The 22462-nt window shown below is 41.1% G+C and overlaps 2 protein-coding genes across 2 annotated transcripts; one reads left to right on the forward strand and one right to left on the reverse strand.

The window, feature by feature from the left end:
* Positions 1-202: 202 nt before the first annotated feature.
* LOC121054540 lies at positions 203-745 on the reverse strand. Its single transcript, XM_040524566.1, has one exon. The coding sequence runs from the start codon at positions 660-662 to the stop codon at positions 252-254; it is 411 nt and encodes a 136-aa protein (XP_040380500.1). The 5' UTR covers positions 663-745; the 3' UTR covers positions 203-251.
* Positions 746-17867: 17122 nt separating this feature from the next.
* Positions 17868-21402, forward strand: LOC102708248 (WRKY transcription factor 6-like). Its single transcript, XM_040524303.1, has 3 exons — positions 17868-18654; positions 19956-20105; positions 20411-21402. Exons 1-3 carry the CDS (start codon positions 18167-18169, stop codon positions 21042-21044), a joined length of 1272 nt encoding a protein of 423 aa, XP_040380237.1. The 5' UTR covers positions 17868-18166; the 3' UTR covers positions 21045-21402.
* The last annotated feature ends 1060 nt before the right edge of the window (positions 21403-22462 follow it).

Raw genomic sequence — 22462 nt, forward strand, 5'->3', positions numbered from 1 at the left:
TTGGTGATAGGATCGAAAGCCCCCACACGGCATCTATCTCTTGCATTGCATCATCCAAAAGAGAAATGCGAAATTGCAAATTACTTCGAGGCTCGAGGAGATTGCAAATTTCAATCTTTGCACCGAAAGGCAGTAGAAGATTTATACAGCAGCAGAATCAGGAGAAGAACGAAAGAAAAAGATGTGGAAAATTAAGCTGGCTGCAGTTGTTGCACGCCCGATTATGGCGTGGTGTGACGAAGAGATGAGAGCTAGAGGTGGCAGCCGCAGCAGAGGAAGAAGCAGGAGAGCGCGAGGCCGAGCACGACGGCCTCCACGACGTACATGACGCGGAACGCCACCGCGTCGACCACCGCCGACGCCGAGCCGCTCCGTAGGGTGAGGGAGAACCCCGGGAGCCGCTTCCACCGGAGCGACCGCGACAGCGACGCTAGCCTCGACGACGCGCCGGCGCCGCCGCCCGACGCGGCGAACGCGCCCAGCTTCCATCGCCGGCTCCTCGACAGGTACTCCCGCGGTATGAGGCGCCGCAGCCACCCGCGCCGCGGCGTGGCCGTGCCCGCGCCCGCGCGCGGCGCCATCGCCGCCGCTGCCTCGCCCTGCGGCGACATCGGCGCCGTCTCGGACCCCGCCCTCGCTGCCGCGTCCGTCTCGATGCCCATTGGCCGTTGATCGGAGCGGGTTTGGTAGGTAAAACTCGGATCTTTTGGTGGGAAAATTGGAGGAAAGAGACGCCGTGGGACGCGGCGTGCTTCGCGAAGCTGAGAGCGTCGGAGGCGAGGGGGATATATGGCACCCGGGGGAGAAGCCACGTTTCCATTTTACGCCCCCAATTTTCCTTTTAATTGCGATTTGCTCCTTTACTGATTATGCTTTATCTCCAAGGCAACGTCTTGCCCAGCAAACAGCATCAAACCTACACATGTTTTTTATACAGTTTTTTTTTTTGGTAGATCAGCGATGATGCACTCGATAATTCAATACAGTGGAGGTAACGTTTTAGTGATGTGATGCAGCGAATTGTTTGTGTATTTTTGGAGATGTATACGTTAGTAACAAACAACTGTTCTTCTAGAGAACGTATTCTGGATCACAAACAAGCCGTTTGGAACCAATGGTTGGATGGTAGATTCAGATTGTACTGATTTTATGATACAGAAGTTAAACATATTTTTTAAAAAGTAAATCATATGCAAAAGTGCCTCATTTGACTTTTTAAATAAATAAATTTTCAACTATATGTTATTTAATTATTTATTTATATTCTCACATGGCTATAACAAAAAAAGATAATATTTTAATCTCAGATAGCTCATACATAGGATCAGCACAAACCGAAAATTAAAGTTGGCTGTGGCAGCCTGAAAGACTTGCTTATCTCAGGGTGAAAAGTGCACCAAAACAAAAAAGTTATTTTTTAATTTTTTTTAAAAAAAATTATAATACAGATGATCAACACGTAAATCAAATTTTGATTGGTTTATTTTAAAAACAGTACAGGCTACTACAGCCGCAGCACAGCACAGGCGCGTGTTTACGCCTCATGATGCAGCCAGCGAAGGCAACCAAACAACCTGGCCGACGAGGATCGGAATACGTGCGAGCTGGTGCAGGCCGGCCTAGCCAGGGCATTCGACGAGGCGGCAGCAGCAGCGATGGCTTTACGCTGCCACTGAACTGCCGGATTCGCCCTCGTTTTCCTGCGTTTCTCATGCGATGGCGACGCCCATTGCCAACTTCTTGTTCTTTTTTATTCGTGTCGCTAAGGTAGTAATTTTGTCGATTTATCATCGATTTCTTGTTCGTTTTCGTTTTTCGCTGTCGAGAGTGCAGTATGTGTCAATACTGTCAGAGGCGTGAGGGGTTCGTTTCACAGACTCGAAATTTCAGAGAAAATTCAGGTCCTGTGGGTTTTTTTTTTCCTGAAAGCCTGAACTGAAGTTTCTGAATTTCCTGGGAGCGAGCATGTTTTTCATAGTGATCTGCTTTGATTTGCTCGTGCAAAAGAAGCACGTATACACTGCCTGCGTTGGCTGCCGTGCCGTTGGATGAAAGTTCTGGAGAAGAGGGTGGTTGGTTGGGTGGTAGAGTAGAAAAGAACGTGCATGATCCGTCAGTTTTAAAGCAAAGGCAAGTACTACAGCTGCATCCACCCGTTGCTTCTTCCATTCATTTTTCAGTGATCCAAAATCGAAGCAGATGTTCCAGGTAATTGACACCTTAGACCGAGTCAAATGCAGCCTGAAGCTCAGATTTGCACCCCAAACGGATTAGGCGAGGACTGATTCAATTCACAAATTAAAATACTGTACTGGTGTATGCTCCTAAGGAATTGATGTCGCGTTTAGATGCACGTATCAAGAAGAAGACAAGAACCACCAACTTAAAATACAGAGATGAAATATTCAGAATAAGCAATCCAATGCAAATAGCCATTAAGAAATATTAGAACCATATCGATCTGCACATCCATTGTCTAAAGAAATCTGGTTCAGTGTTAGGCGCAGGCTGAAAATTAGGCACGAAAGGGATTCAGGACAGGTAGTGCTTGCTACTACAATACTATTTATTTGACAAATCAGAGAATCTCGAAGCTTTCCGGGCGCCCCAATGCGAAGATCCCGCGCGCATGCAGGGTGTGGCAGACGCATACCGGAACATTTGGCCGCACAATTGGTGGCCAAATAAAGCAGCTCATTGCAATCTCTGACGGCGCACAAAGTAATGCTAGTATTAATAATCGGAGGCACTCACTGCGTTGTAAAATATTGCTAACTGAATCTTGATTTATTATACCAGAAGCATCAAAGCGGTTACTAAGTAGCTATATTTTAGAACGGGAGGAGCAAGAGAGAAACACATTGCATTCAGCTTTGCTCTGGAATAACGAGTTCAGACATGAAGAAATTTGAAACAAACATATTACTCCATCGGCCCAAAAATACAATAATTTTTAGCATTTAAAATTTGTCTTATAATATAAAAACTTCAGCACCTACATTTTCTTCTCAACCATTCATAACCTTATACCTTTTAAATTCTCCCCCTACTCCAACCACAACCTTTCACCTTTTAAGGTCTCCTTTGCTTAAAGAAAAAAACATATGAATTAAATTTATAGGATTTCAATCCTATACGATTTTTTACCTATATGATCATTTGAAACAAATGATCGAATCCTATTAAATCACATGAAATTCCTATGAAATATTTCATTCGTGTTAGTTTTAAAGGAATTTCAACATAAGTCCCAAGCACATGAAAACTTTCCTTTTAGTCTATCTCTCTTCTCAAATACCTGTGTTTTTCCAGTGATCTAATCAAACTATAGTTAATGTGTTTTTGCTAATTTTTTCAATCCTACATTTCATACTTGTATTTCTGTTCATGTGCTTTTTCAATCCTATGATCTAACGAGGCCCTAAATCTTCATATAATTTCTCCTTTCAATTATCACAATATTTTCTATTAATTCCTATTTTTAGTACATGCATCAATCCTAAATATTATTATGTTTTGAGATGGAGTTAGTAATATTTAATAGTGCAAAGTACTAGTAGCACTTCAACCGGAAGAAACTGAAGGAGATTCTTTGCTAGCTACGGAATATATGCCATTGCCTGAATTCATCTCATGCACTCGATTTCTCCAATGTTTTCATTCTTAGTAGCGAAGCGAGTGATGGATCGTCAACATCGCCATCACATCCTCTTGCTCCTTTTGCGAATGCGTTCATTTCTGCATGTTGGACTTTATTGCTTTATTTTCCTTCTTTCGTAAAAGAATTTGTTCTCTTCCCTCGCGAACAAAAAAAACAGAGATGATTTTGTTCTCTTGATTTGTTTTCTGGTTATTCTGAAAGGACATTTTAGCCTTATACTTGCTGCTTGCAGTAAACTGCACATGCGGTGAATACTGAATATGCACAATCTGCTTCATGTATACTGCTCTACTCGCGTTGTTTGTACCAGATTATTTCTCGTTTCCTAAGTTATTAAATGAGGTATTTTTTAAAGAAATTTCTATATACAAGTTCATCATCCCATTTTTATAGTAGTTAATTTTATCTTTATACTATTAAATAACTATAAAAATCATATAATCATTCATCTTTTATCAACCAAAAGAGCACATCCTAAGAGAGAAAATGGATTAGTTACTTATTACTTCTTTCACTTTTTTATTTAACGTTGTTGACTTTTAGGTTTACGTTCGGTCAATCATCTTATTCAAAAAGTTTACATAATTATTAATTATTTTATTATGATTTTATTTATTACTAAAGATATTTTAAACATGACTTATATATTTTTTCATATTTACCAAAAAAAAGAACGGAGGGTCAAACTAGATCTAAAAGTTAACGGCATTAAATAAAAAAGGTTGTGTACTTTGAATTGTTTGCCAAGCACATTGCTCAAGCTTGAGGTGATCAAAAGTTAAAAGGAGATTCACGAAGGCTGAAGTTTTCTCTAGCTCCTGCAGAGTTCTAGAAAAAAAAACATCTTCTCCTCCTCTTTTCGTCAGAACAAAAATGGCCGCATGCATGGGATGGCGCATGGCGCGAAAGTGTAGGATGGTGGAGCTATCTTTTTCCTTCTCTGTATGCATGCGGAATTGCTGAAAGTGCAGTGGAGTTAACACACTCCAATTGTCAGCACAGCACATTCAGCATATGAACACCTCAAACTAATCAATTGATTATTTGATCATACTCTGCTAATCTGATCACTGCCCAGGCACTTCCAATCCTTTTCATCTCCAGCTCCTCCACAAATTGCAGACATGTGGTAGTAGTATGCCTGTAGCTGCAACAGCTGGAAGAAAGCAAAGGAGATTCTTTGGTAGGTGACTGGCTAGCTTAGCTGAAGAAGAGAAAAGCGAAGTTAACGTGCGAAAACGATGGGCAGAAATCACTTTCTAGCCAAGGAACATATGCCCCATTCATCGAACGCACTCGACTCATCTCCCATTGGTTTCTTCTTGCTAGCGAACTGAGCGATGGATTAATTGTCACATCGTTATCACCCTCATATCCTAGTCACATTCCCCGCTTCTTTTTTTTGCAGATGTGTTCATCTCTGAATGTTCGATTTTTTTCAGATCTACCACTTTGTTTCCCTTCTTTCAGAGAGCATATGTTCTCTCCGCTTCTTTTAGGAGAAACAGAGGCCGGTGAGTAAATCTGGTAGCTGCCATGATTTTGTTCTGTATGCCCTGAAATGAAGCTGTTTCATGAACACTGCTCTGAATCTCTGATAGGTAGACTGAAAGTGATTTTTTTTAACTTTAAAAAAAGTGATTTTTTTAGATGACTGAAAGTGAAAGTTACTGGCCTTGGTGTTTGCTTAGCCAAAATTGCTGGTTTACTCCAGCTTGTGGCGATCAAAAGCTGAGGCCGTTGGGGTCTTTGTCGTCTCCATCTCGAGGACCTTTAGTTGAAAGCGTTTGATCACGCGTTCGTTACGCTTCTCCGGATTCTACAGGGTTCTAGAAAAATGAAATTACTACTTCTCTTCTCTTCTCTTTCCCGCGTTGTATGGTGCAAAAGCACAAGATGGTGGATGGCCATCCCTTTTCTTTTCCTGCACGACGATTCGACGAACGCTGATGAAACTGAAAGTTCATGCCTTGATGCATGCAGTGGAGTAAACTAAGCCATTCCATATGAACAAGCTGGAGCAATGCACATTCAGGTTCAGCTCGTACACACACATATATATATATATTCAGACTAAAAACGCTTTCTTTGGTTGGATTGGAAGTACTAACGACAAAGCAGATCATAGAGGATTAGATGTGCTTTTGCCACATTATCTGCTGATTGTTGTCACCCAGCTAGCTTGCAAGCTATGATGACAAACTGATTGGCGCCAATGGCCAGCCTGGCTGCTTAATCAATCGTCTTAACGGATTTGATCATTTGGACCGGGTGACACGTGGCTATAGCTTACCGACAGAGATACGGCTTTCCCCTTAACACCTTTTGCTTTTGGAAGCCATATTCATGCAAAAAAAAAAAGGAAAAGGGAAACAAAAGGGTGTGTATTGTCGTGGGCCGTGAGGCCCATGTGGCGTTTGGATTTCTCGTCAAAATGGGCCTGCATGGTCAGTGGGCCGTACGTTACGCTCCCAAACTAAATGGGCCTCACGTTCCGGTCGAATGAAATGTGTCGTACCTGGGCCGAAATCCCCAGCGCACATAAGTCCAGCTCCCATTCATGGTCCTCACGTGCCTGAAATAACATTCCAGCCCAACTAATATGGTGCAGTTTGGGCCAAATTGGAAAGATAGGCAGAGGGCATGGGTTACCCGTAGCCATTTTATCACACTCATTTTCTTTTTCTAATATACTATAACCAAACTAAATGGTTATAACTCAATGGGTATGAGATAGGTACACGTGGGTCTCATATGTAGAAATGGACTAAAAATTATATACAAAGTTGTTCTTCGGCATAATAAATCATCTCTCAAAACTTTAGTCAAATTTATTTTTTTTTAATACGAACACAAGTTTAAAAAGTGTATATCCGATTGTATATACATATTAAATGGCTATGGATAAAGTGGGTGTAATAGGCAATACCATCTATTTACCGAAAAATTTTAATTGGAAATTATTCTTTACTCGTATCATACTCAAGTATTGTGAGTACGGACATGAAGATGGGTAACGGATAACCAGTATTTTTAATTTAATAAATTTAATAAAAGCTAATGTATCATAGAACTATAAAAATTTTGTAATTTAATAAAAACAAATTTGCATTTTTTTAATACAAAACTTTAAATATATAATTATAATTTCTTGGTAAATTTGTGCTATATAGTTTTGTGATACATAACCTTTTGAGATGATTTAATCAAATTATAGCGAAGTTTAGTCGAGTTTTAAACCACGACCCCCCCCCCCCCCCCCCCAAATGGGCATCACCCACGTCGCCGCCGTTCATGCCGTGTCTCGCCGGAGGTAGCGATGGTGGCCGTCCCCTGCATGCCTCCCTCCAACCTCCTCGAGTCTACGCCTCTCTCCACACGATATTAGGCCTCGTTTAGTTTGTAATTTTTTTTTTTGCAAAACATCACGTCGAATTTTTTAATATACATTTAAAGTATTAAAGGTAGTCTAATTATAAAATAAATTTTAGGTTCTGCCTCGAAACCACGAGATGAATCTTTTGAGTATAATTAATTTGTCATTAGCATATGTTGGTTATTGTAGCACTATGGTTAATCATGTTTTAATTATGCTCAAAAGATTCATGTCACAATTTTTCTCATAACTGTGTAATTAGTTTTAATATTCATGTATATTTAATGTTTCATTTAGTTGTTTAAAGATTCGATATGATATTTTTAAGAGAAGTTTTTGGAACTAAACAGAACCTTAATCCACCAGACGCTTGTATCACCAATCAGCTAGAGCCGTTGTAGAACGAAACGTGGACTCCAGATTGACAGCGCTAGACTCCTTCCTCGGTTAACAATCAGGCTAATTATCTGTTCAAACCAAATCAGTCCAAGAGTAAACAGTGCAGACAAAAAGTAAAGGCACGAGCTGCATCGATCGATCCGAGCAGATCAGGAGAAAGGATCAGCCGAGTCAAGCGTTTTGACTCCATCGGCTAGCAGCTGCTAGCTTTGATCTTCCAGCAACCAAAACCCATTTGCTGAGAGAGAGAGAGAGAGCCTGCCTGAGACCAAGAAAATGATGACTGAATTGTCGCCACCATGGCTGCATTTGACCTCACCTTTTTGTCTCCGTTTACTGCATCAAAGATTCAGTCTTTTACTCTGAACTTTTCACTTACTGAATATATCATCTTCCTTTTTTTGAATGAATGCTGAATAAGTGAATATATATATATCCTCTCATTCATGCAAACATTTTTCTTTCGAATTTACTGCCCCCTACATATCCTCTGTCTGGCGCCTTTGTTGGATTGTTGGTCATGTGCTCTGACTTTTTGGGAGGCATGTCGTCCATTGTTTTAGATGGATCGAGCTAAAACCAAAACCAAGGAGAGCTAGCACAAATCACGCTGGCATGCATGCACCAACTCAGAGGAGGGACAGACATCTCTCATGTCTGTCATGCGGTGTGCTCGTGCATCAGTTTATCACTAAATTAACTAATTTTTTTTCTGCTCGATCGATGCACGAGGGCCCATCGATCATATCTTAATCCTCGGGTAATTAACTCTGCAGCAGTTGACATTACTGAATGCTACTACCCGCATGCGACTGTGCGTCGTAGAGTAAACTGTTACAGAAATCACTGCCCAATGGAGAAAACTTTTACCAGAGTCGTTGACCTTTGCGACAGCGTAGAAATAGAATCACTGCTCGGCCCATGGATCGCCGCGACGAGAGAAGAATCTAGCTAGAGCGAGGTGAGATGAGATGAGAGAGAGGTGTGTGTGTGTGCATGGCACTGACGAGATCGCCAGCATGGGCCATGCATCGCGACGAGCGCACACGCTTGTCTCTACTCTCATACTGACCAGACGCGTTTCCTGCTAGCTTTTCTGCTGCATGGATGCATCGGTGTCTGCGATGTGGGTGACCACAGTGGAGTGCTTGCAATGTTGTGTTCTTTGTTCTCGTTGGAAGGGCTAGCTCCTTAGGTCCGTTTCGTTTCTAAACTTTTTTCGCAGAAGCATCGTATTAAATATTTGAATATTTAAATAGAGTATTAAATATAAAAAACTAATTATACAGTTAGTAAAAAATCGTGATCAGATAAACCTTTTGAGCCTAATTAGTCCATGATTAATCGTAAGTGCTACAGTACCCACATGTGCTAACGACGGAGTAATTTGGCTCAAAAGATTCGTCTCGCAGTTTTCAGACAAGCTATGAAATTCATATTTTCATTCATGTCCAAAAACATCTTTTAACATTCAGTCAAACGTCCGATATAACATTCAAATTTTCTCTTTTCATGAACTAATCTAGGCCTTTCCCTGTGTAAAACCGGGTTGCAAGTGTGAAGGAGATGGCATGCAGGGCTTGACTTTGGGTGCTCTCTGTGGGCGCACGCGTATGCGCAGCTTCAGCTTGGTGCTGCAGATCGAACAGAAAAAATTGCAGGTTGAAGCTATCCGGCCTACAGCAAGGTGTCAACAAACTGTTCATGTGAGATCTGCACTGACCTTCCGACCGCCATGTTTCTGCAATTATAAGAATCGATCTCTTCTCCATGCGTGATGCCTCTATCTAGGTTAGCTACAACTAGGGATGCACAGGTAATACTCGGAATCTCGAGGTGAAGGTAATTCCAGAACCAGGAGCAGTGCATGTGCACTGCAAGTTCATGGTTCATTTATCTGATTAATCTGAAACTAGCCAAAGATGGTCAGCCACTTGTCTGAGTCCTCAACGTCTGCAAATGCATTTCGTTCAGCTCGTAATTCATGAAGATTTGGTTTCTGTTCAGATAATATTCAGAGGCAGTTGAGGATGGCAATTGCAAGAACTCCTCACTCAAGTAGGAAGAAATTAAAGAAGAAGCAAATAGGAGTATGTTTGTATTCTCCAGCCTTTTAGGTAAGACATGATATTAAGGCTTTATTTAGTTCTCAAATTTTTTTCCCAAAAACATCATATCGAATCTTTGAACACCTAAATAAAGCATTAAATATACATGAATACTAAAACTAATTACATAGTTACGGGGAAATCGTGAGACGAATCTTTTGAGCCTAATTAGGACATAATTTAGCCATAAGTGCTACAGTACCAACATGTGCTAATGACGGATTAATTAGACTCAAAAGATTCGTCTCGCGGTTTCCAGACGGATCTGAAATTTGTTTTTCCATTCGTGTCCAAAAACGCCCTTCGACATCTGATCAAACATTCGATTGGACCCCTTTAGCAAATTTTTTTGCCAACTAAACAACCCCTAATCATTAGAACTCCCCAGCGTTGCAGTGTGAACTTCCAAGTATGGGGCTCCTATAATAAGATTCCCTGCATTTTTGCTGCCCCAGAAAAAGAGGAAGACGATATCATAATACTACTAGCAGAAAAAAAAATAGTGATGTGCTAGGAGCAAGTCAAAAGAGCCCAACAGAAGCATGATTATTTCAGAATAAATTCCATTTCACCTGCCACATATAAAAAACTCTGCCTGGATTATGGTCTCTCCTTTAACAATACTTCAAGAGTAGATCACAAGAGGTAGAGCCTTTCTGAAACCACTGAAAGCTTCCAATTTTTATTGGCGGCTGCTCATGGGCACTAGTTCAAAGGGGAATAAGAACAGAAAACAAAGAGGAGGTGGATCTCCACAGAATTTCTCTTTGCAACAGTGGTCATCGCTTGACTTTGTTCACCAAATTTCAGCTTGAATGCCTTCTCTAGAGATTATGTAATCTGAACTTTTAAATCTGCTCTGCTAACCAATCACATCATCCACTGATACTGATTTCCTAATAATTTTGTTTCAGGAACAGTTTTTTACCGTAAAAGCCAAAACTCTGAAAATCACATCAAAGCGTTATGATCTATGCGAATTGTTCTGCCAAAAGAAAACATATATAGATCACAAAGCAATCCAGTGACTGACTTATACCCAGAGCATAAGATCCACAGATATACAAACATAAGATTGCAGTTAAAACTAAATTTCCATATATATGGATAATTTCTTTAAGTAAACGTGATCCTAAGCTTGGACCATCTGCTGCAAACAGCTCAAATTCCAAATAAAATCACTTTCAGAATCTACATAATATATGAACATAAGCCAAACTTCTTATTGATGATTAAAAAATAATTTATGTGTAAAATTTTTATATACATATTCTTAGTGCTCTGAAAGCAATGGCTGAAAATAAACTATGATAAAAAACCCTCAAATTAACTTCAATTTTAAGTTCCAAAATTTAAATTCTGACTTATAAGCACAAACATAAATGAAAAGATGAGACGGTATGAGTTTTCATATTACAAAAGCGTGATATAGATAAAGTGCATTATTTTCAGATTAGAAAAGGCTTCTGTTTGAAACGAAAGGATCAGAGATAGCCAACCTTTCTACATCCTGTCTCTTAGTGGGGGTGACGAGATATTGAAATGTGAGATATTCCTACCCATTGCCTATCAACTAGCACTTGAAAGCTGCAAACTTTTCTGAACCTTTCTTACGGGCATCAGTAAACCAGTCCAGCTTTGCGACTCAGTCTTGCAGGTTGATGCCTTGGCTCAGAAAGGCCATCCACAGTAAACTCTGGACAGTTGAAAACCTTGGCATTTTCAGCCTTTTGACGGCAACCAAAACGTGCTCGATTTGGATGTTTTGTTACAGTGGAAATGTGGAATTTATACGGCTGTACTTCTCGATGCTGTCTATCAGTACACCCAGTTTGAACAAGGAAAAGATTCTAGCTTTTTTCCGGGGAACAACTTTGCTCCTTTTCTCTATCCCATTCTAATTAATTTGTAGGACTTATGGGGTTATTGTTTGGCTTTTTTAAGAAAAAATCAAATGACATATTTATAGATAAAAAATAATTTATAAATAGAACTTTTATATATGTGATCTTGGCAATCTAAAAATAAAGGATGAAAAATAAACTACGATGAAAAAACAGTAAAATCAACTTTAAATTTAAAGTTGAAAATTTAAATTTTAGATTATAAGCAGAAGCATAAGTGAAAAGATGGGTGATAAATAGAATGTTGTTTTCACCACAGAAACTTTTCAAAGATGCTCGTTTTTCAAACACCGAATAGTTGGGAAAATCTGTCTTGCAATGGAATCAGGATGTTGGAACGGATGCATGTGCTAGAAGGTTTTAGGATTGTTACTCTGTACAAAGATAGAAGAAAATCTCCAAAGATGCCTGAATTGTGAAGGATTCAAAGTTCAAAGTATGCAATTTGCAACTACCACTTGCATGGTAAGGTAATGTGTTTCCTTTTAACTGGTTGATAAATAGATAGATCTATATGAGATGTTTAATCACCCTTTTCCTTGGGTAGATTAGTTTAGTTTTTCAAAGGTGGTACACCATTTGAAGACAGTGACATGATGGTCACTAGTCCAAGTTGAACATGTTGGAACGCAGTCCAAGAGCTGTACTTGACTTTGTGAGGTTTAGTCCTATTAACCGGATTAAGTCAAGCCTTGTGAAATTAATTAACAAACATTGTCATGTTCATGAATGCCTCATGCCTTGCAAGCATAAGTTTTGATCTTTTCTAACCCTGTCCATGGATCTCTTGCCCCATAAGCAAACACATACCCTACACCTAAAAAATCATTAAACAATTGTGGACACAGTACAGTGATCTAGAACTGATAAAATGATTCCCAAGAATTTGATGATCTTGTGCTTGCATTGGAATCTTACACCAGCAGTTTGTTTGGCAGCCTAATGATCTACTATATGATGTAGCTCAGCAGAGAGGTGCAGATATATAAATATCCTGTCTATCTTGCGTGCAAGTACACACTTTGATCCATCTTTCTACAGCCAAATGAAAGAAAAGAACACATTTTTTTTCAGGAAAGCAAGCAGTACACTTCTTGTCCATCGGCAGGCTACTCATTCCGATGAACCCTAACACCCATAGAGCTGCAAATTAGCAAGCTAATTAAACCGCCCAAGTTGCAACTAGCCAGTTGGAGTTCACTTCGAAACAACTCGCAAGGTGCGTACATGTTTGCGGCGGAGAGACGACGACGGCGACGGCGACGGCACGTCGGCTGGCCGGCCGGAGACGAGAGAGACGTCGGCCGGTCGTCTGCTTGGTCCGTCCACTGTTCAAAAGGCGCCTGCGGAATCATCTCATCTGCTGCCGAGTTGGAATTAATCCGCCACCGGAGTACGGAATACGTACACCTTGTTTATCCTGTGGTCAACATTCTCAGGCTTAAGTAGGTCCCCATGCAACATGCATATGATCCTTGCTCGCCTGGAAAAAATCCATCGATTCCAGATCGATGAGCAAAAGAAAGATCCTTGTTTATCATGTGAATTCTGAATTATATGCTTAACTCTTTGTTGGTTCACGCCTAATTAAATCTGGTAGGCCACATTTAGATGAACCATATTTTTTTTTCACTCATTGTGTTAGTACATGTCACAAACTCACAATTATTACTACTTAGAGTAATTTTACCGTCCTTTTTAAGATATCATGAGGTACCAAAATTTTAATGTAACATGAGGTACCAAAATTTTACACTAAAATTTTAGTATCTCATGGTACCTTCTTAAGGACAGTAAAATTGCTCTACTACTTATATTCTGGTGAGTCACACTTGCTGAATTAAAAGTGATAGATCACTTGTACCAAGCTGATAGACAAAATCTAGAGAAACTATCCCTTGTATTCTGAATTTTTTCTTCCTGAATAAGGAGCAAAATTCTTCAAGACGAAGCAATGGCTGCATATTGTAGAATAAAATGCTTGATGGGTGTTCTCATGTATAGATGCATGGAAATTCACGTGAATGGTAGAGCAAAAACTAGAGAGCAAGTGAGCAAAAAAAAAAATTATGAAATATGTAAGCTAGGAGAGGACGGTGATGCTTGTTATCGTAGTGGTGCGGATTAGGTGTAGACACCGTCCTAACTTAATCGAGCAAGAAGTTGGACCAAAATTATTCTACTCCATAATTATGTACGAACCTATGGGGACTTTGGCACAAGTCAAACCAATGGCAGCGAGCTGCATGAACCTCACGCGGCACAGTGTCTTTTACTTGTGATTAACTAAGCTAAAAAAAGATGTTGTAGTGAGGTTATCATGTTAATTTAATCACTAAAAGACAGTGCTTTTTTGTAGATTAGCAGTTGGATGCTGGCTGATTTAACTGCATGTTGTTTTGCTTGATTACTAACCTTGTTACCAGGTCGCGTCAGATGGGAGGTTTATTAATTTGGACTAAACATAAAGTTAAATCTCCCTGTTTGTGGATATCGATTGCCCTCTCCCACACATCTTCAGATTTGCATTTGACTTCGGTTTGGCCGCTTCCTACTAGCACTAGTTAAATAGTTTAACTTATGACAGCAATGACAAGCAACCTCCAAATTAATAAACTCTGCAAAAGATTCCTACCTCATTGTAGTGCACTAGTGCTACTGTGCTAGTACTTCTCTAATTAATTCTGTCTCGGTAATATAATGTTGGTGTCAAGTCTGAACTCTGAATTTTTAGTTGCATGGATCTGACTGAAAAAATATAGTGTGATTCTTCTGACGTACCAACGGTAGAGGATACACTCTTGACTGAGGTGACGTTTAGTTGCCAAATTTTTTAGCAAAAATATCACATCAGACGTTTGACCGGATGTTGGAGGGGGATTTCGGACGTGAATGAAAAAACGAATTTCACGGCTGACGTGGAAGCCACGAGACGAATCTTTTGAGCCTAATTAGTCCATCATTAGCGCATGTGGGTTACTGTAGCACTTATGACTAATCACGTACTAATTAGGCTCAAAAGATTCGTTTTACGATTTTTCACATAACTGTGCAATTAGTTTTTCGTTTTATCTATATTTAATACTCTATTTAGGTGTCCAAAGTTTCGATGTGATGTTTTTGGGTGAAAATTTTTAGGAACTAAACAGCCCCCGAAGATGCATTTCCATTTGGACCAAAAGTTGATGGGATTCAACATTTCAACAATCCAAGATATAAAGATGATATTGCCTGTACGAACGCTGAAAATATTTATGCTCGAGTTGTATATATATTTTCTCAGGTTCTTGCAATATTCAGGTTTTCAGACTAGCTCTGCATTATTGATGGTTGTTGAGAGCGGGATGTTGCTGCAAGCATGAAGAACACTAGCTTAGCTGCATCAGAGACAGTTCGGTTTTGGTCGTTGCAATTCAACTCGATTTCAATATAAAATCTGTCCAACCAACCAACCCATAGACCTGATCATGATTGTATATGCTGATCGTACTTGGCTAGCTAGTGAGAAGTCTCGCTTAAACTGAAGCTAGGCATCAGTTTAGTCAAATTCGTGTCATATGTTAATCTGAAGTTCTGAACTACAAAATATATAATGATAAATTCTAATAAGCTATTCCATTGTGCTACGCGATGGGATCTCCGCAGCCTGCAGTATGAAACTCTCGGAATTCAGAAACAACAGGACCACTTGTAGACTGATGAAAGCTCCTTTTTCATCTTCCCTTCGCCGAAAATTCAGAATTCATCGGGTACATATACAAAACTAGTCGACTTGTAGCATGAATTACGACCGTGAATTATGACCTACCTAGTACCCAGAATTTGTTCATTCACCATAATTCCCCTGGAAACAGATCTGGTTTGTGTTGCGATTTAATATTTTGTCCAAATAAACGAGACCTAAGGTGGTGTTTGAGATAATAAACAGCTAAAATAAATATTGTATAGTAAATATCTTATTAGAAAGATTAGACGATAAACTTTTATATATAAAAATTTTACATGAAGCATTCATATTTCTTAGGAGATTGGAAAACCTCCTCACGAAAATCCAAGGGGATCGTTTGGCTTATTCAGTAAAAATGTTAAATGACATATTATAAATAAATAATATTTTATAAATAAACTTTTATATACATGTTCTTATTAATCTAAAAGACAATATTAAAAAATAAATGATGATGAAGAATTCTAAAACCTAATCTATCTTTAAGAATAAAAATTTAAACTTTAGCTTAGGTACAAAAAGAAGCAACGAAAAGATTAGGTTGGAAATCGGTAGATCCAAACGGGGCGCGATTGTTGTGTTGATCCTTTAAACAAATCTGGCAAGGAAAATCACCACAAACTCATCACAAATCCGAGCTGCAGGATCATCCATGTATTGAACCACAAGGATACAGCCTGAAGCTGACCGGCATCTTAGTGACATCGCCGTCATCGTCGTCATCGTCGCCGTCGCGGTGGCGGCCGCCGCTTGGACCAAACTAATTAAGCCGAAACTTTTTATTTTTTGCAGCTAAAAGCAGAGAAGAAAAAACGGCAGGGAGATCAACATCTCGATCGCTCAAGCTATCCAAGTCAAAATTTCCAAGAGAGAGCCACTTGCATGCAGCTGATCGATCGCAAACGAGAGAGAGGGGGAGGGCGGATGGACGGTCGGATCGGGGGACACGTCATCCCGGACCGGACCCGTGGTCGGCCCGGCCGCGACCAACCTCGCGGTGACCTGTCCGGCCCCCGGGCACGAAGCGGACCCGGTCGCACATGCAGGTTGGATACACGTACGACATGTCTCGCTGTAGCGTGCGCCGGCGTCGCACCGGCCGCCTGCCTCGTCAGGTGGAACGCCTTTCTGACAAAAGTTACGTGCCGAGCCGGGAGAGGTAATTCATTAATCATTAATGAAGCGATTCCGTTTTGAAACAGATTAACATGATGAATCATTATCATCGAAGATTGAGGGAGATTGTTTTGGACATCTTTTGTAAACAAAATGTGAATACAATTTTAATATACGTGTTTTTAGCGATATAGAAAACAATGCTGAAAAATAAACAACAATAAAAAAATTTAAAATCAACTTTAAATTTAAGCTAAAAATTCAAATTTTAACTCAGAGATATAAGCAGGCAGTGATAGATGAGACTCTGGAAACATAAGTTGCATATGGTTACGGTGCTTGTAAGTCGTGTAATGTCGTGTTCTAATCACTTATGAAAGCAAATAATAAGTTCGTGGAATATCACGAATTAATTAAAGTTGATCGAGTTTAAAAAAATATATAGCACTATTTAACATAAAATAAATATACTAAAAAATTATTTAAATGGTAGATGTTAATATGTTTTTATGCAATGCACTACAATCCTAAATAACCTATACCACAAATAAAAGTAATGGTTTTTTATATGTTTATAAGTTGTGACTCCGCATATCTATATGAGCGTTTGTTGTTTGTATTGAAAGAAACAAGACATATTTTTCTTTAAGAACAACTTGTCCTTTTGAAGTAATATAATGGCATTTTAATTGACTGTGCAGAAAGTTACATTAATCACATTTAATACGTGGCAGGCGATGAATTCTTGGCTTGCAAATTTCGTTTACGATTTATTAGGCATGCCGTTTTTTTTTCCCTTTTGACGTGGCCTTTTCCACCGTCGGGGGCCCAGATCCGTCGGATCGTAATCGGACGGAGACGGGTCGAGGAGGCACCGGCAAGCGTCACGGTGTCGTCAGCGGGTTGGGCCATCCACGGTGGGCCCGGTCACTCAGGTGGGGCCTGGTCAAAGCTTCACGTACACGTGTCGGTAATCCATGGGTTTGAACGGTTTGACGCAGCCCGTCCTGTTGACCAACCTGACCGGCTGCCTCCGGTGGCCGTCGCTGACTAAACCCTATTACGACCTTGGACCACTCCCCTTCTAGCTACCCCCACCATGTTCGCAACTAGGACATTGTTTGGGCCCTAATAATTTAGTATTACTGTTCTAATGTCATTTAATAAATAAATCTACAACTCTGCAATTAGATATCTCTGGAGAAAGTAACTCACAAGCCTTGACATGGTCTTCTACTCACCTTTTTTTTTTCATTTCCATATAAGAAATTAATTAAACAGGCTAGAGGGAAAGTTTAGCTGATAATATAGAGAAATGCAGCTAGCATTGAGAATTGGTAAAACGAGACGTTGCTAGAAGGTAAAAACCTGCGACCGAATACTTTATTTGAAAGAAAAAAAACAATAGTAAAAAAAAAAATCAATGCTGCGCATGCAAGTGCGGCAGTGAAGTACTAGTCCAAATGACAAAAGCAAATCAAATCAAATAATTTGTTAATTCAAATTATGCAGCAAAGTTCATAATTTGCTAGGAATTCTCAAATGAGCCCTTGGTCACCCAACCACTTATCCCTTCTTTCCCCCACACATGATCACACTTGGTATAGCTAGCTAGCTCAATCGCTTACACACAAATGCACACCTCTCTCCCTTTCATCCCCCTCTCTCTCCTTCTTCTACCTCGCCTCTCCCCTCACTGGCCAGTAGCTACTAGCTAGCTAGCAAGTACGATCTATATGTGAGCAGACGCAGAGAAGGAGAGGCTAGCCTGGTGGTTTGATCGATCGATCAGCTTGGAGGATCGAGTTGGAGCTAGCTGAGAGCAAGGAGGTTAGCTCGATCTGAGGTAGCTATAGGTTATAGCTAGTTGGCTCCATGTCGGGGGCGAGCCATGACCACCTCCAGCTCGGCGGCGGAGACGGCTTCCCGTTCCGCGACGAGCTGGCGTCGCTGTTCGCGCAGCGGCCCGGCGATGGCGGCATGACGGGCTTGCTGCAGCAGCACACTTGGCCGACGTCGTTCATCGACTACGAGGCGTTCGTCGGGGAGCTCGACGACGACGTGCCGCCGGCGGCGGGGCCGCTTCTGGATGAGGTGAAGAGGGAGCTGGTGGTGGACTGTACTACTGCCGGCGTGGGGTTGTCCGGTGGTGGTGGTGGTGGTGCCGCGGCGACGGTGGGGCCGATGACGCCGAACAGCATGTCGGTGTCGTCGACGTCGAGCGAGGCGTGCGGCGCCGGCGGCGCCGGAGGGGACGAGGAGTCGGCCGGGAAGTGCAAGGAGGAGGGGGACGGCGACGACGGCAAGGAGGGATCGGCGACGACCAAGGGGGACGCCGAAGGAGAAGACAAGAACAAGAAAGGGTGAGTTTTTACCTGATCTCGTGTATCAACACGTGCTCTTTATCTTCTAATTTATTGATGTGCAATTCTTTTGTGTGTTCGAGAAAAGAGTTTTAATTTACCTGATCTAATTAATCTGATGATATTCTGATCTAATAATCTTGAACTGGATCTTGAAGTTTCTGACCAGCTTTAGCTATCTAGATGTTGATTTGCCTAGTCCCCTTGATTCTTCTGTTCTGACTTGCTTGAGAGTTAATTTAGTTCATGATTAATGTGGACGTTAAAGATCAAGAAGGTTCATGTTGATTTTTCTTACATCTTTTGCCTGAATTTGTGACATCCTGATTTGTGCATGTCTAATTTTCTTCCCATCCTAATTTATTTCCTCTTTGGTTTGGTCAAGATGTGTGCATTTTGTCTCCTCCTCTGGGTTTGGTCAAGCAAGGCGTGTGAATGTGAACTCGACGCGCTAGGGTTTCTCACTAGCTTAGCATATGCACGCCGATCAATATAAAACGAGAAAAGAGCTTGATCTTTAGGTAGGTTTGATTTTTTTTCTCATGAAAAGTTGATCAATGTTTTTTTGCTCACGCCTTTTGCTAGCCCTCTGCATCATCTTTCTTGATCTCTTCCTCTTGTCTTCACCCTCCTTCAGATACGTATGCCTGGTGCGTTCTTAGTTAGCAACCATTACAAGTATCAAGGATTTTATTAGGATATATATACATCACACCAGGCTGTATATATCAAACCCAACTGGATCGATCTCGATCGATCAATCAGTTGGTGACTGATGAGGTTTAACTGAACACATCGATCGATCGTTTTCATGTCAGCTTAATTTGCCTCTTGCAATTGCAACTTCCTAGATTTTTGTTGCATCCGTGTGACCCTGACCCTCCTCCAAATTACCTAGCTAGCTAGCTAGCTAGCAACTGACCATAAATCAAGATCAATCTACATATCATATACAGTTTATATCAAAAAGACCAGGCCGTTCGTACGTACGTATGTATGGCCGTGTGAACTCTGAACTCGCCATGTGTACATGCCCGCGCCGCCGTGCCGTCCATACGCGTCTACGCTCTTGTACGTACGTACTGTGTGTACAGCCACTATCTTTGAATGGACCAGCTGATTAATTAGTGTAATCTCAACTTGCAGCTAGTATGAATACGATCTCGATCGATCTATCCATTGCACACACCAAAAATATATGTAGCATGTTGGGTAGTGGTGCCATTGACTCGCTGCTAATTAGCTATAGATCAGCTAAGCTGATGACTGATGAATTGATGTGTGTGAAATTGCATTTGCAGCGCAGCTGGGAAAGGGAAGGGGAAGGGGGAGAAGCGGCCGCGGCAGCCGCGCTTCGCGTTCATGACCAAGAGCGAGGTCGATCACCTCGAGGATGGCTACCGGTGGCGCAAGTACGGCCAGAAAGCCGTCAAGAACAGCCCATTTCCCAGGTACGCATCCTGCAGCCTCATTTTTTTACTTAGAAGATTGAATGTTTATAAGCTAAAAATTTAATTTTTTAGTCCTTAAATTTAGAGTTGATTATAAACTTTTTTATCGTAATTTATTTTCTAGCCTTTCCTTTTAGATTGTTAAAACATGAATATAAAATTATAAATTATTTTTTTTATAAATATGTCTTTTTTTATTGGATAAGCGAAACAATGACCACTGTGCATGGTAGGGATCATTAATCGGTTGATTAGGGATTTAGGGTTCTAAGTTCTAACGCGTGTGTGTGGATGGATGGGTGCAGGAGCTACTACCGGTGCACGACGCAGAAGTGCCCGGTGAAGAAGAGGGTGGAGAGGTCGTACCAGGACGCGGCGGTGGTGATCACCACGTACGAGGGGAAGCACACGCACCAGATCCCGGCCACGCTGCGCGGGACGGCCCACCTCCTCGGCGCCGCCGCCGCCGCCGCCGCCGCGCACCAGCACGGCGGCCTCCAGTACCACCCCGCCCACTTCGCTGCCGGCAGGCTGCCTCCGCCGCCGCACGGCGCAGCACCGTCCGCCATCGACGCGCTCGGCGGCCTCCTGGCGCCGCCTCCACATGCGTCCGCGGCTGCCTACCACCACCAGCAGCAACTCCACGCCATGCATCAGCAGATGCAGCTGGCGGCGGTGAGCGGCGGCGCCGCCGGAGTGCACGTCGCCATGCAGCAGCAGCAGCAGCAGATGCAGCCTGCCGATCATGCTGCCGGCTTGGCTGCCATCATCGCCTCTACCGCCGCCGGCACTGCTGCCACCACCACCACGGCGCCGCCGGGGAGTGCCACCACACCTCTCCGGATGCAGCACTTCATGGCGCAGGACTACGGCCTCTTGCAGGACATGTTCATCCCGTCGTCGTTCATGCACAACGACAACACCACCAACCACCATTGATCGATGATCACTAGCTCGAGCTGGATGGCCGGCCGGCTAGACGTACGCACACTGATAGTGATTTGCGTCTTGTTAACTCTCTCTTTTTTTGGTTCTGAACTTCTGATCAATATGAGTGATCGATGCATTCTACGATGATATGATCATGATCTAGCCTAGTAGTAGCAGCAGCAGCAGTAGTACTACTAGTAGTTCAAGTTGTTGTACATGTACCTGATTCTGATGAGCTCGCACTGCAGACGTTGCACCTTGCACGTACGTACTGCAGTTTGGAGCATTTTCAGATACTGAATACTGATCGATGATGATGATGAGCTAGCAGTGGTAATTTCATGCTCTTGTTCCATTCCTTAATTGAATCCAACTGATATATAGCTATTGTGCTTTGATTGTTCATGGGGCCAGCAGAGGTGATCCTCTGATGCTCATGCATGCATGATTGTTGCTGGTGTCAATATCATCTCCATGCATGCAATGCATCTAGCTTGATTCTAACTTTGTCATTATGAGATGGTACTTGTTGTTGCTCGTTCATATCAGTACGTTCAGAGGTTTGTTAGGGAAAAGGCATGCGTTTTTGTTGTTCCTTTCTTTAAAAAAAATGGGATTATGGGAAGCTCTTTTAAACCTCGAGAAGAGGTCCCCTTATCTCTTACGAACTATATCTAATTAGTTATAAGAAAAATGATACGATAGATTAATGTGTGGTATGTCACTAAACAATTATTGTAAACAATATAAAATTTAATTTCTATGAACTGTAAAAAAATAAACAAATGTAATTGTGAATATGCACATAGTACCTAAATAGTTTAATTCATTATTTTTGTTTTACAACTTATAGAGGTTGAATTTACCGTGTTGATTTATGAAATGATATATCACATATAATTTATATTGTTTTTTATAAATTGAGTGATCAAAATCAATTTCCTCCTGCATATCAAGTACGTACCGAAGTACTTGCAGTACTTTAAGCGTTGATCTACAACTAAGACCAACGTCTATTAAAAGGATACATAAATGTGTTAATTTGCTCTATGAAAATAGAGGGTGCACATGACAATAGGAGTCCTATGGCATAGTGTACTTATGTATCACGTGAAATCAGAAAACTAATTGACTGAAAAATCACTTGTGAAATAATCGCGAGTAGCTGTTGTAACAACCGATAGATCTAAAAAATAATTAACTGAAAATCTTAAGAAGAATTATTTTCATAAGGTGCATTTGTTTGGACCTAACAATCATTTAATCCGTATATGTATTCAGCTAATTAACGGCCTATTTGATTCTCAGCCTACCAATTTATTGGTAATGCTAAGGGGGTTATCTTTTTTTCTTGTTCGAAGGAAAAAGGCAAATGATATATTTGTAAATAAAAAATAATTAAGTTGAATTAAATTTTATATATATAT

This window comes from Oryza brachyantha, chromosome 5, assembly GCF_000231095.2.
Source record: "Oryza brachyantha chromosome 5, ObraRS2, whole genome shotgun sequence".
NCBI classification, from domain to species: domain Eukaryota; kingdom Viridiplantae; phylum Streptophyta; class Magnoliopsida; order Poales; family Poaceae; genus Oryza; species Oryza brachyantha.